This window comes from Phyllostomus discolor, chromosome 11 (genome assembly GCF_004126475.2).
Source record: "Phyllostomus discolor isolate MPI-MPIP mPhyDis1 chromosome 11, mPhyDis1.pri.v3, whole genome shotgun sequence".
Classification (NCBI taxonomy): domain Eukaryota; kingdom Metazoa; phylum Chordata; class Mammalia; order Chiroptera; family Phyllostomidae; genus Phyllostomus; species Phyllostomus discolor.
The window spans coordinates 63382806-63398397 of NC_040913.2; the positions used below are offsets into that span (position 1 = coordinate 63382806).

The 15592-nt window shown below is 35.4% G+C and overlaps 1 protein-coding gene across 4 annotated transcripts in view; it reads left to right on the forward strand.

Annotated features, from left to right (window-relative positions):
* Positions 1-15592, forward strand: part of MYO16 (myosin XVI) — a 595311-nt gene that overhangs the window by 220998 nt on the left and 358721 nt on the right. For all 4 annotated transcript variants that reach the window (XM_036011451.1, XM_036011450.1, XM_036011452.1 and 1 more), the window contains one exon: positions 8171-8296. In XM_036011451.1, coding sequence (XP_035867344.1) covers positions 8171-8296 — 126 coding nt within the window. The remainder of the gene's footprint in view (positions 1-8170; positions 8297-15592) is intronic.

The window sequence follows — 15592 nt, forward strand, 5'->3', positions numbered from 1 at the left end:
AAATTCTTATTTCTTCATTCTGTTCTGGTTGAATGTTTATTTCTTCCTTCTGATCCAAACCGTTCACTTGAATCCTGGTATCCTTCCCTTCACTTTTGGTTCCTTGTGTATTTAGCTTTATTTCACTTTTCATAGAGTTCACTTTTTTCTCTATTTTGTGACTATACTCCACCATTTCTGTGAGCATCCCGATTACCAGTATTTTGAACTCTGCAACTGATAGTTTGGCTATCTCTTCATCACTTAGTTGTATTTTTTTTCTGGAACTTTGATCTGTTCTCCATTTGGGCTATATATTTTTTTGTCTTAGCATGCCTGTTATATAGTAAGGGACAGAGCCTTAGGTCTTCGCCTTCGGTCTTCGCCAGGGTGGGGCAACCTATGTCACTGTGTTGTGGCTCTGTTTGTGGGGGAGGAGTCTAAGAGGGAACAGTGCTGCTTGCTCAGCTTTCCACCAGCTTTCAGTCACTTCCTCCTCTACTAACAAGCAAATTGGGCCCTTCTGGTGCTGATTCCAAGATGGGTGGGTTTGTGTACCTTCTAGGGCCCTGTGGGTGTCTCCTACAAACTCTACTGTGAGGCTGGGAGTTTCTCCTGCCACCATAACTCCCACAGGTTTTTTCAGTTAGAGGTTTTGAGACTTTATTTGCCCATGCTGGAATCCTGGGTTGCATGGTTTGTCTGGCTCCCCAGTTGTTCCTCCCAATTTATTTGCATGCAAATGTGGGATAGCCAGTCTACCAGTCTCTGCCTAGCTGGGTCAGCTAGCTGCCACCTTGCTGCAAGTCCTCTCTACCCTGGCTGCCCCTCTCTGCCCCTCCTACCAGTCTGGATGAATGTTTCTTCTTTAATACTTTGGTTGTTGGACATCCATACAGGTCGATTTTCTGGCCGTTCTGGTTATTTTATATTTTAAATTTATTGTTGTCCTTTTGGTTGTGGGAGGAGGCAAAGTGTATTTACCCATGCCTCCATCTTGGTTGGAAGTTTCTGATATAATTAACTTTTAATTAATGTAATTTTCATCATAAAAGTAATATATATTCATTGTAGAAATTTTAGAAATCATATAAATATACAGAGAAAAATGCAAATCAATTATGCCACCACCCAGAGAATACCAATGTTTATATGTTGTTATGTTTTCTTTCAGTCTTCCTTCTTATGCATGTTTTCTTTACAAATTTAGAAAACATTTTTGTGTTTATCAATGTGATTTTAGAGATGGAACTTAGAGAAGAATGTTTTTATTTTAATTTTAAGGAAAACAAACTACAGATTAGTCTGGTGAATGAATTTCTAAATCCAAGGAAACTCCTGTTACTACTTTTTTATTGGTACATAACTGTAGTAAGTTACTAACAGAACTGTTCTTGGATTAATGTTTATATTTGGCCCAATTGACCCATAAAATTTGCCTGGACTGGGCATACAGGGTTAAAACGAACTATAATGGAAATACATGTATTAAGGCTCAAAAAATAAAAATAAACTAAAGCAGCAGAAGAGAGTATGAATCTCTAAAGCATGGGCTGTACAGAAGGGGTTGGATCCAGAAATGAAGTTTCTACAGTGGAAAAAATATAGTATGAGGTTGAACTTGGTAGATTTCAGGCTGAGCAGTAGTGAGTGCAATGCACCTGAGGCAGAGCCAGGTACAATCTGATTGAGACACAGCAAGGAGGTAGGTTTGGCTTAGCAGAGTAAAGGAGAGAAGAGAGGTAATCAGTATCAGATCACACATGTTTTGGGCCTATGAGAGGACAGAGGCAGTTACTCTGAGTGGGATGGGTACTATACTGGAGAGTTCTGAAGAGAGGCAGGGCATGATTTTACTTCAGTTCTAAAAAGATCGGTAACTCTGACTGCTATGTTAAGGATGGTCTGTAAAAAGAAAAGAGTGAAGCTGAGAGTTCAATCAGGAGGCTTTTCCAGTAATTTAGAAAAATAATGGTGTACAGCCAAAGATGGTAGAAGTTGAGGTGGTAAGAAGTGCCTGATTTCATTCTAAAATAAAGGAAGATCCATTGGAATTGTCTGATGGAAATGTAGTATGACAGAAAGAAAAGACTTCAAAATGACTCTAAGTATTTTTAGCTTGAACAATTGGAGTGAAGGAGTTGGCATCAAATGAGGTAGAGAAGGCTTAGAGCAGGAAAGATCACAGTCCAGAAATATGAAATTAGAAAGCACCTCTTAGCCACTTTCATGGAGATGTCGAGTTTGTGGTTGGATGTTGCAGTCTGAAATTCAGGAAATGTCTAGATTGAAGAAACAAGTTTGGGAACATTAGCCTACATGTGATCCTGAAAACCCCTGACTCTGAATGAAATCATGAATTTGATACAGAAGGAGAGAGGATTTGGGCCTACAACTTGGAGCTTAACAAAAAAGAGGAAAATCCAGAAATGAGATGAAAGAATAACTCCAAAAATAGGAGGAAAACCAAGAGAATGAGATATCCTGAGGGCCAAGTGAAGAAAGTATGACAATGAGGAAGATATGAGAGACTATTAAATACTGCTGAAAATAGTCAAGTAAATGGAGATGGAAAATTGGCTACTGGGTTCTATAACATGGAGGTCTTTGGTCTTCTCTTCTAGGATAATTTTAGTGTAGTAGTGGGGTCAAAATCCAGCTTAGACTGGGCTGTGTGATTAATAGTTCATTTAACACATGTATTGCACTAATCCTGAACATATAGTAGAAATCCAACCTAGCCTTCTTTTCTTTGTTTAGCAGAAGATATTACAACTTAAATATTTTTTTAAAAAATCACTGTTAAATAACACTAATGTACATGCTTTAGTCACTGTTGAGCAAAAGAAAAGCTATTGAAATAATCAATTGCTTTGGTTTGGGTAATACATTGCTCTGATTTTAAAACATCTTCAATTTTGACATTCCTTGTGACTTTATTGAATAGAGGGTTATACATGTTGCTAATAATTGTTCTGTAATCACAGCCTTGGAGTGCTCATCTTTGAGCTTTTTACAAGGAGAGTAGCAATGAATGAAAAGCTAGAAAGTCATCCCTTGGAGAGCAGAGTATTTAGCAAGTGACAGTTTAGTTTGATTCTTAGGTCTAAATTGGTTAGTCTATTATGTTAATGACTGCATCTCTGAAGTTGCCTTTCTGTAAGGCATATGTATATTGCACATTCCTATCAATTGTTGGTTATAACAAAGGATGCTTTTGTTATTAGATCAATTTCTATATTGAGTTGGAATGTCAGTTGTAGTTCAGAATTAGGCATGATTTCCCACATGGTTTAATTGTTGTGCAAAGGAGATGAAATTATTGACAAAAGGTTCAATGGAAATAAATTTCTAGTAAGATGGTTTTTCTGGTATGTTTTCCTCCTTTTTTAGGATACAAAATGAAATAACCAAATATATTATAGTTCCTTTAAAAGATCTCTAAATTTGCATTAATATTCTTCTGAAAAGAAAACAGAAGCCTTAGAAAAGGATAAAATGCAAAACCAGCCATACTATAGAGCATATGAAAATTAGTTCCTGAGTTTGAGTGTATATGTGCTCTTGGAAATATACTATTACATTAATTAGCACATATGTCACAATGATGCTGGTTCTTTACTGTTTTATCACGGAATTTGGTCTATCACATCTGGCCTTGAGATATATGGATTTTTGGAAAATAATTATTCATGAAATGTAAATATCAAGCAACCTTATTTTGTCTCTTTGTTATTTTGGGAGTGCTGGTTCATCCTTTTCTTCTGGATGAAGACATAGCCAATGCCATAAGTTTTCTGGTCATTCATATGGAATACAGATTTTATGGTTACTTTATGTCACAAAACAGTCTCAATTTAGAGATTAGAATGTCTGGGCCCATGTAATAAGGAAAACTCCCAACTTGCATTAAGTCCAGGCTCATTGATCTTTATAGTGCCATATCCCCTTTAACCATGTTGTATAGCCTGTGAATCTTTTGTTAATATAATGTTTTTATGTAATAAAAATGGTGCATAGAATTTCAAAGAAAGACAGTTATATTTACATACAGTAGTAATCATAATATTGAAATTAGGTTTGTGATATGTAATGATTATACTTTTTTATTAATTCATACACTACATAATGATTCTAATAATTATCATGATTTTACAATAGAGTTCAAAATGGGTGATATTTTGAGATATCTGCTATGAGAGTGACGTGACATGACAATTTAATTTCTTCTGATAATAATATGGCTGTGCTGCCTGTATTTATCACTGAAAAATTTGCTAAAAATTTAGGATTTTAAAAAAAGCTTTGATCTGATGCAGTAAAAAATTGGATTGTTATATGGGATGATAAATAAAATGGACTCATGGCCTTGTTCTCTGGCTTCATCTAGGCCTGTTGCTCTGCCTGTGAGAGGGGAGACAGTGTTAGAGCGTTAGAGAGGATCCTGGCTGGGTGGACTTCAGACTTCTCACTAGAATCTGAGACTCTCCTTTGTTTTCATATCTGAAAAATGCTGAGATCTGGTGGTGGTTTTGCAAATAATGCAAAAAGCCCAGAAACTTAACAAACAGGACTGTGCCTACATGGGTGGTGTGCCAAGAGGAAACTGAAGCAAGTATTTAAATAGTATGCATCTTCTAGAGACAAACATTTTAATACATGTTTAGTATGTGGGAGAGGGATTGGTTACAGGGAGAAGACAAACTGTGTATTAAAACAAATAAATTATGGGATGAATGTAAGGTTTGTTGGGAGCTTAAATATTGCAGTGTTATTTTTGTAGCTTGGCCAACTTGGATGTCCACTCCCCTTTGGTACTTCAAAATATCAGAGCTGGAGAGTGCAGAGGAAACTGGTTTCAGACCACAGTGGCCCTGCTTCCCTGGACCAGTTACCCAAATGACCTAATCCACAACTTCTCCAGCTTCAAAATTAGTGTGGTGCCTGTATCACAAGTTGTGCAGAATAAGGGAAGTTATTTATGTTCATGCTTAGTGTTCGTAAAATGACTCTAACATCTTGTCCTGCATTGTAACTAAATATGTGATTTCCAACTTGGAATACTTTCCTATGAGAATTGTACGTCTAAATAACTGCTGCTAGTTCTCTACAGAACCAACACTCACCGCTGCTTCTCATAAGACCTCATTGAATAGCAGGAGAGGAACATTCTAGTACAGCTTAGTGATAAACTCTTCCACATTTTGGTACCTGGTATCTTCCTGGCATAGTTTAGACAAGGTAGGGCTATAAATTTCTTTTCTATTTCAGAAAATAGACATTTTTTAATTTTAGTTTTTTAACTGTAAGCCTAACCTCAGAATTGAGAAACTATTCCCTGTGGGGTCTATTGCCTTGTTTATGAATTCAGATGTTGATTGTCCATAGAATCAGTATAAAGACTATAATGTCCAGATATTTTGATACGATGATTTGAAAAAATTTACTCAATTTTTCTTGTTTTTGTTTTTGTTTTGAGATTGCCTATGATTAAATTTTCTCACCACCGTGGATGTCACTGGTAGTTCATGCTTTGGATGACTTTTCTACTAAGTGAATCACGCCTGTTTTCTTTCTAGTGGTCTCCTTGTGAGCAGTGCATGAGATGGCTGGCTGAGAGGTGGGCTAAGATCTAAATGGTAGAACCTTATTTTTATGAATAGAAAGCAAATATATTCATAAAAGGGTTGATCCTATGAACTTGACATCCTTTGTAACAGGCGCTAATCGACTAATGGAATATTCTTAATGCAGTTTAATTCTATAAAGAGGAAAATCTGCTGAGACCCAGAGGTTAGGGCATACAGTGCAGAGTAACCTGCCAATCATTGACTCAAATAATTGATTCAAATAATATAGAAAAATATTAGAAGCAGTTGAGAGATTAGTTCCCCATGAGAACAAGTATAAAATTATATTTCACTAAAATACCTGTGGATATATTATTCTTGGGTTGTTAGAATATAATGACATGGATTATGTATATAACAAAGAAAGGGAAAATTGATGTAAAACTTAACCTCTTAATGTTTATGTCTTAAATTAGGTGAATTTATTTGTTGCTATAATGTACTTGGAAGTACAAGAAATAAACATATAAGTATCATTATAGATTGAAGAGTATTATTAACTCCAAATGTAGATAAGCAAATGATTTTGCTGAATTTTATCAATATATATATTTATTTTTGTTGTATGTTTTCCATTACTGTTTATCCCTCTTATCCTCCCTCCCCCACAACTGCCACACTGTTGTCCATGTCCATGAGTCTTTTTTCCTTTTTGCTCAAATCCATCATCCCCTAACCTCCCCCACCACCCCTGAGAGCTGTCAGCCTACTCTCTATTTATGAGTCTGTCTCTATTTTGCATGTTAGTTCAGTTTGTTCATTAGATTCCACATATGGCTGAAATTATGAGGTATTTCTCTTTCTCTGACTGGCTCATTTCATTTAGAGTGATGTTCTCCAGGTCTATCCATGCTGTAGCAAAGGGTAAAATTTTCTTCTTTTTTCCAAACAAGTAGTACTCCATTGTGTAAATGTCCCATAGTTGTTTTATCCACTCATCTACTGATAGACACTTGAGCAGCTTCTATATCTTGGTGATTGTAAATAATGTTACCATGAACATAGAGGTGCTTATGTTCTTTCAAATTAGTGTTTTGGATTTCTTTGTATTAATTCCCAGAAGTGGGATCACTGGATCAAACAGCAGATCCATTTTTAATTTTTCGAGGTATCTGCATACTGCTTTCCACAGTGGCTGCACCAATCAGCATTCACACCAACAGTGCAAAAGGGTTCTCCTTTCTCCATATCCTCACCAGTACTTGTTTGTTGAATTATTGATGATAGCCATTTTGACTGGTATGGGATGGTATCTCACTGTGGTTTTAATTTGCATTTTTCTGAAGAATAAATTCAAAATGAATTAAAGACTTTAATGTTAGACCTGAAACCATGAAAATCCTAGAAGAAAACATAGGCATTAAAATCTTGGACATTGCTCATAGCAATATATTATCTGATATATCTGTTCAGGCAAGAGAAACAAAAGAAAAAATAAACAATGAGACAAATCAAACTAAAAAGTTTTTGCACAGCAAAGGAAACCATCATCCAAATAAAAAGATAACCCACAGAATGGGAGAATACATTTGCCAATACATATGATAAGGGGATAATATCCAAAATTTATAAAGAACTTATGAAACTCAACACCAAAAAACAAACAATTCAACTAAAAAATGGGCAAATGACCTGAATAGACACTTCTTCAAAGGGGACATACAGATTGCCAATAGACATATGAAAAGATTACCCTTTGACTTTACTGTAATTTTATTTTTGTAACAAAAATATATAGGCAAATAAAAAATTCCATGCTACAATATCTAGAAGTCATTGTTTTTACTATTTTAAATTAGCTTTATCTTTTTCTTATAATTTTTTAATAATTTTCTTTTGTTATAATTGTAAAATCAATTGGATTTGACAATAGTTTACTTACAAATAAAGGCTGCTACCTTAGAAGCAGGAGTTACTGTATCTGAAAAATTTAGTGATTCTCCAAACCCTGATCTCATCACTGTAGTTCCTGAGGCTTCATTTCTGAACTTCAGTTTGGATTAAGAAGCTAAGTTGCGAGAATGTTAAAATGATAACTACACAACCATTTTACAGCTTGTCAGGATTAATTCATTGTTTTTGGTGTTCTTGTCCCTTTTATGTGTATATAAGCATAGCAGTGATCACATTTTCTGTTCTCATTTGTACCTTTGAATCCCTCTCCTATAATACCAAAAAGAGTGCTGGAATTTTAGAGCTAATCAGTACATGTTTAACTTTTGGGTAAGTGGTGGTAAAATATTGAATTATTATATTTTATATTTAGAAGTGTTAATATTATAGTAGAGGGGACATTAGAGAGGGAAATAGGAATTACATGAAAAAGTGCACATGGTCAGAGTCAGAAGGAGAATAACATATAATTAACCTGTAGGCCTTTTTCAAAGAATGAAGACATCCGCTTGTCCCAAATAAATAAAATTATGTGTCTGTTCCTTTTATTAAGGTCTCTGTGCTTTAGTTTCAATACTTTATTAAATAGCGCCCTTTAAAGCACAAAGTAAACTGTGTTGATATTGCTACTTTTTAAAGATAAATAAGAAAATACCTCTTTGTTGCAGTTACATATGGCATGTGCCAGTGGCTACAAGGAGGTGGTGTCTCTGCTCCTGGAACATGGCGGGGACCTCAATGTAGTGGATAATCAGTACTGGACCCCACTTCACTTGGCGGCAAAGTATGGCCAGGTAAATAATTTCCAGAATTATTTTTTAATTATTTTATAATTAGTGTGTCATTTTATATTGTTTTTATTTTATTTTATGTACTAATCACTATGTTATTCAACTTTTAATGGCATCATCTTACTAAACATGGTTTTATGATTGAAAGAAAACTTTCTTTTAGAAGGATACATATTAACATACATTCCTTGGGACTCTGCATATTGTGTATTATGCTCAGCATCATTGGGGAAATAATCAAAACTTATAAATATTCTTTATAAAATTGGCTTAATGTAAATTTTTGAATATTATATAGTCCTTACAAGCTTACTATTTGAGTATAATAATTCTGTTTTCTACAGTTAATAGATATAAAGTAAAATTATATTTTATATTTTATTTTTCTCTATAAATTATACTTCACTTTGAAGAATGAAGGATGGGTAGTGGAATTCTTTCTCTGAATTGATTTTGGGAAGTAGCTAATACATCTTGAGCTACTATTGTACAAATGAATTTTCACTAGGTACCATTATATCATGAAGAAGGAACAAATTCTAACTTTTAAATGATTTACATAGGTGAATGTGATAGCAGTATTGATAATTTATTAATTTCAAAATCAATTTATAAAAATATGTATATTCTATTAGAGAAAGTCTTAGTAGTAATGGTATGGAAAATAACTCAGTTTTACACATATATGGAGATTTAAATTAAACTTGTTGATTTCCAAACATTAGTTTGGGTAGCAAGCACACTCATTGAATTTGGAAGTTAGAACTAACTGATATGCAAGATATTTATCATAAAATTTAACTAGTGCAATGGTTGAAAAATTGAAAGCATTTGTCTTTCAAGTATTTTAGGAAAAGCTCTTTGCTTGGGAAAGTCTTCAACTGAATAAAAAAGATTGTTTCCTTTGACAACACTTTCTGTAGAAAAAGATGTAGCCATTTAGTAAATATTTTTAACAGACCTCAAACTGCACTTTTAGCAAGTGAGTGTGTGTCTAAGTGAATGGATAGGTTAAGAGGTTGAGGCTGCCGGTAGCTGAAGTCATCAGCCTCAGGGGAATAGGGTCCCTAGACCCCATAGATTACAAGAGTGTTGGGGGATTAATATCTCAGTACTCCTCAGCATTCCATCTCTAGCACAATAGCCGCTTTAAATATATGGGCGAGAGGTTTTCTAATTAGTTAAAAACAGAGGAGCAAACATATAAGACAGTACTGTTTTTAGAACACAAACTATTGGCCTATGCTGAAGAATTGGTAATCAGTATGTTATCCAAATGTGCCCACTATAGTCAGGATTGCTTCTGGAAGGAGCTAAATCTGGAAGTGAGGGATAGTTTGGTAAAATGTGGCAGAACACTGAAGCGATCACCATCCAGCAGTGACCGAGGAATGCTGTGGATGACTTGTCAACACACGAGGAAAACATACACAGAGACAACCAAGTCCTGTGGGGAAATAGGAACGAAATGGCCACGCTCTCTGGTGGGGAGAGTGCCTTGTTCCCCCTCCAGAGAGGCTTTTTATTGGTTTCACTTGCATAAGAATTCAGGTAAAGCTCATTACTCATTGCTAGGAAGTAAGGATCAAACAATAGATAACAAGGAAGTCTGAGGGCCTATTTTGAGTCAGGGTCAAAGAGCTGTAAAACTTTGAGGAACAAACTTACTTCTTCCTTGGACCCTTATCATTCAACTGAGAGCATTCTAAACAAAGCAGGTTTCACAGGATTTTACATATTCTTTCTTAGGCCTGATCACCTGGGAAACCCGCCCTTTTCAGCACAGAGCAGCACCACCCTGTCATTGTTTCAGGCTTAGATGGAGCAAGGGAACTAAGGCAACCAAGATATAAGGAGATTTTCTCCCAGATGATGAGGATTCAGGCTATGTCAAAGCTGAGGGGTAAGGGTCCATCACCCCCCTTTTGTGGTAGCCCCCAATATCCTTTCATGGGGGCCCCCCACATGATCATGCCTGTCTTAGGTCGTTCCCCCCTTAGGGAATCTTACCTGTCATTGGCTCACTGACCAAGCATTGGGGTTCAGTTATGAATGAAGCAGCAGAAGCCGTACTCCTGCCAGGGAGATAAGCTTTTGTCTCCTTGCTGGCTTAGGGTCCAAGGTTACTCCCTCAGCCTTAGCCTTGGAGGGGGTTATAGCTTCTGATACCAGGCAGGGTGGTCCCCAACAGAACACTACCCCACCTTCAATGAATCAAGGCTTTCATTTTACCCAGTGTTTCATTTTTGATTGGAATTTTAGATTTTGAGTCAATACCATTAAAAAAAAATTGGTATCTTTTAACCACTTTTCTGTGGCAATAAACTCTGGGGGACTAGGACTAGATTTTAAAGTTGTTTTTTTAAAACATATTCTAGACTATACATGTCACTATTTCTCTTATTAGAAATTTAACAGTTTTTATCAGAACCCAGTGTGTGGTTTTTGTTTTATTTGGCTGAAGGTCCAATGAAATATCTGGTATAAATTGGCATAGTTTTCTATTTTTAAGTTCTATGATGTACATTTGGCCCTTTCTTATAACATCTATGTTTTGAAGGAGACTTTTATTATTTTGTTGTTGTTTCAAGAGAATTTCTAGCTGCTTGTTGAGGCATTCTCATGATGCTGCTTTAAAATCATTATCAAATAATTCTAGCAGGATTCATCTTGCTATTGATGTCAGTTAATCATTTTTTCTCATTCAAGGTGTAGTCTTCTGATCTTGATATGATGAGTGATTTTTATCTTAGACATTTTAGTTATTATGTGAAGAGAATCTTGGTTTTATATAATCTTCTCTTTTAGCCAGCAGTCAGCTTGTTTAGGTTTAACATCTAAGTTCTGGTCTACTTGAATGGGCTAGTGATTCTAATGAAAGTTTCGTTTCCAGACCCATTGAGGTGCTCTTTAGGAATGCTTGGCTTATCTTCTGCCCTGGAAGCTACCACTGGTTCCTGCTGGTGCCCCCTGCAGGTGAAATGGGTTTCTCCATGGCAGGCTACCCCTTGTCTCTTGTTGGGTAGGGGAATCTCCATGGGGTCAAAAAGACTTTCAGGGCTTCAGGCCAGTTGGGGCATGCCCCTTCTTCCAATTGACCCCTCCTAGCCTCTCTCATCTCTTGTGGTGGAGGGGAATATTAAGCTCAGTGGAAGGAAATTGCCTGTTTTGGCACTTAATGTTAGTGGAAACATGATGTTGGACTCGTCTAATATTATCAGAGGGACATGGTGTGTATGGAAGAGGGATGTATCTATCTGGGGCCCTTTTTGTTGCTAGGTTGGGAGTGGGGAACACTGGATCTGGAGATGCCTTCTTCTTCTGGGTGTGAGGACATAGGTTTCCATGCCTCTCTGTGATTCTTCTGTTCTTGGGGTCCTTAGCCAGTTCTACTTTTCAGAATTCATTCTTGGTTGGGTGTTATTTCCTGGGTTTATTGGTGTAATTGGCAGGTAGGACCAAGAGGAAATCAGTCTAAATAAATGGGTGTGTTTTAAAATAACTTTTTTTTCTTCTGAAAACTACTTATTTCTGAAATCCTTGTAAAATTTCATCAAGTGTGATGAAAAGAAATTAACTATGGTTATTTTCAACCTGAAACCCACCTGTGGAGGCAGAGTAGAAATTAATATGCATTTACAAAAATTTTTATTATTGCTATTTTTTATTCTGAATGTTGGGCATGCCTAAATGTGACCATTTTTTTCCTGACTCACATTTACAAGAATCATCTAGATATTTCCATTCCATATTCCATTCTATTCTAGATGCTATATTATTAAGGAAGAAAGAAGTAATGACAATCACAAATTTTGTCCCTCAGATAATCAGATGAAGCTACTGATGATTTTCCCAGAAATTCAGAGACATAATCAAGCACACCTACAATTTCAGAGGCCTAAATTCCTCCATGAAAATAAGCCATAGTCCTTTTAGGGGGGTTGATAAGAAACCCTACTCTGCAAAAGTAGAAACTTTTATCTAAAAAATACATTTTTAATGTAGTAAGTGTAAAAAGACAAAATCACATTCAGAAAAAATGTGTGTGTTGGAGAGATATTTTATATAATCACACCAAAAGATTAAGGAATATATTAAATTAATAAAACAAGCTATGTAGTAAAACTGTTTTCAACTGGTTTTAGTGATAAAAGTAGATTTTTCAATGTTATTTTACACCATTACTTTTAACAATAAAAAAGTATTTAATGGTTAACATATATGAGGCCAAATGTGATACTGGCCATGCCACAGAGTGATATAAGAAACGTAGGCTCAGTTCAATTGCTACTTCCTTATTAAAGCTTCCTGAAACTTCCTGTCACACAAAAGTCATCAGACAGCAGAATTAGTGATTAGTAAGACACAGAGAATATGTGGATATCAGCATTCTCACCCTATTTACCTGTAACATTCGAAAAACTTCCCAAACTTCAGGGTTTTTTTTCTCAATTACACTTTACATTCAATATTATTTTGTATTAGTTTCAGGTGTATAGCATAGTGGTTAGACAATAATACTTTATAAAGTGTTCCTTCTGACATTTTCAGCACCCAGCTGGCACTGTACATAATTATTACAATATTATTTCCTGTATGTCCTATGCTGTGCTTTACATTCCCACGGCTATTTCATAATTACTGATCTCTTCACCAAGTCATTCAACCCCTGTCCCTTCTGGCAACCATCAGTCTGTTCTCTGTACCTATAAGTCTGTTTCTGTTTTGTTTGTTCATTTATATTGTTCTTTAGATTTTGATAAGTGTGAAATCATATGGTATTTGTCTTTGTATGACCAATTTCATTAAGTGTTCCCTCTAGGTACATCTATGCTATTGCAAATGGTAAGATTTTGCCAAACTTTGGGTTTTCTAAATTTGCATTTTCAGCCCAGAGAAACATACCCATGAAACACAGGCATGAACTTAACAAGGGAAATATGATTCAAAAGGTGCATTGGCTTTGCAAGATGCAGAGTAGTTAAGATTCATGTTTTTGGTACTACATCTCTAGTGTGCCAGCTACATTTCCAACACTCGTCACTTATTAATGTTACGTGAATTAAGAAACGTTCCAGTTGCTTTATGTTTTTTCAAACCCATGTGCAAAATATTTGACCCTAAATTTTAGAAACCATTATTTCTCTCTCTCTTTTTAAATTCGCATTTACTTTTATTTCCCAGTCACTGTCACCACACAAATACACCTATATTTTATTCTGCCCAATGGAATGATTAAGCCAGCTTTGTCTTGAGAACTTCCTTGGCCTCCTCACTGGCTCTGAGTACCAGCTACCACTCACTGCCTGTGTGAACCTAACAAGCTTTGATACTTCTTCCATAAAGCCTAGCCCCACGGTCTTCAAATAATGAGAACCATCAACACATCTGTTCGGAGGGGAATTTCTACATTGCTCAGAAGATTATTGAGAATAATGAAGACAAATGCATCACTGAAGCATCAAAGAGTATGTGTCCTAGCCAATTAATCCAGTTGCTAGATTTGTATGGACAGATGTCCAACATAATGTTTTCCAGAAATGAGACATATTTTAAAAGTAATTTCACCTTTATCCTCTGCTTCTCTAGAAAATGACTAACATTAATTCAGTATTTTCTAAATCCTTATTTATTTTGGTAGAAAGGATAGGATATGAAGGCTATGTATGTCTTTTCCATTTTGCTCCATTAAACTTACTGAAATTGGATCTCCACCAGAATTTAAGCTTTAAAACAGCAGAGACATTTTTGTGCGGCCCACTGTGCCATTCCTGTGTCCAGCAGAGAGACTGAAGGAATTGAATGGGCAAATCAATCAACCAGGAACTAGAAGCAAAGTTGTAATGCTGAGAGGTAGAGTGAAGACTTTCTGTTAAAATATATGACACTGGAACTAAAATATTTTTCCTCAGTTCAAGCTACAAAAATAACTAAAAGATTTATGTTAATAGAACACTTTCAGTAAATTGTATCTGTATTATTTTGTCAAGAATATACCATATGATATCTAGAATTTGTTTACCCACAAAATACCACTTGATATTCATTTTGGAAATGATAGTTTAGAAACAGGTTTTATTGGGGTATCAATATATATACACAAGGGAGATTTATAACTCTCTAAAGACATTTACTATAAATAAATGCATCTCGGTTCAGAAAAAACTTGATAAACGCTAACATTTTAGAAAGACTAATGGCATTTTTAGAGACATTCACAGCAATTTCACTTTCTTATAAATGTTTTATGAATATAAATACCTTTATGGAGAAGGTAGTTTAAAAATTATAACATTATTTACAGTATTTGTTACTGACATTTATACTGGGATGACATATATATTTTAAAACTTCCTTTAATAAATACATTTACTTTGCCATTGAGAAAAAAAGAAATGTCTGTTCTCCTCTAAAACTGAGAACTAAATAAGTTATGTGAGCAATAGCTCTTTCATGAGTTGTACATAAGATAAAATTTGATTCTAGCCTTGTACTTATTTTAGTGTTTATAATAGCACTGGTAATACTACAACCGAAAAGAATAAAATAGTTGTACAGATGCTGAAATGTTAATATCCTTTTCTTCAAAAGTATTTTGTATTAAATAACTTGTATATCTTGATGTTCAAATGAGTCATTTATATTCTCAAATACATTTTGTACATAAGAAATGAAATATATTAAAGTTTTTTTCAGATATTTTTTCTTTGCTTTGGAAGTCAATAAGAACATTGTCTGGTTTTCTCCTATCCCTCTGAGCATACCATGTTGATAAAATCAGTACTCTATCCTAGGTTCTCTCTCTTCTTAATATTTACATGTCTTTAGAAGTCTCCTCTCCTACAGCTTCAAATGCTTTGCATGCTCAAGATCCTCAAAGCCTTACCACCTCTCATTTCTCTCCCAAGTCCCAGACCCAAGAGGACCACTGCCAAGGGGTAATCCCTATCAACCTGCCTTCAAACTCAGCTTGTGTACAAAGAGAATTATCTTCTTTTTCCCATGTCCAGTCTGTTGCCCCTTCTTTGTTTTATCATTTCCTAGGCATTATTCTTTTCCTACCTCTCCTCGCCCATATCTAATAAGCCACTGAACCCAAAACCTCTTACTTAGTAAATGGACTTGAGCTGTTTGAGCTATAATCATGACCAATTAACATGCATGCTTTCACTGCCTATGCCTTCATACAGTCCTTTAGCATGTCTGCATAAGAATTAACCTGACAAATTTTTAACAAAGCTCCCTGCCCCTCCCCGACTCCATTTTAAATTTAAAAATAATCAAACTATTTCAACACAA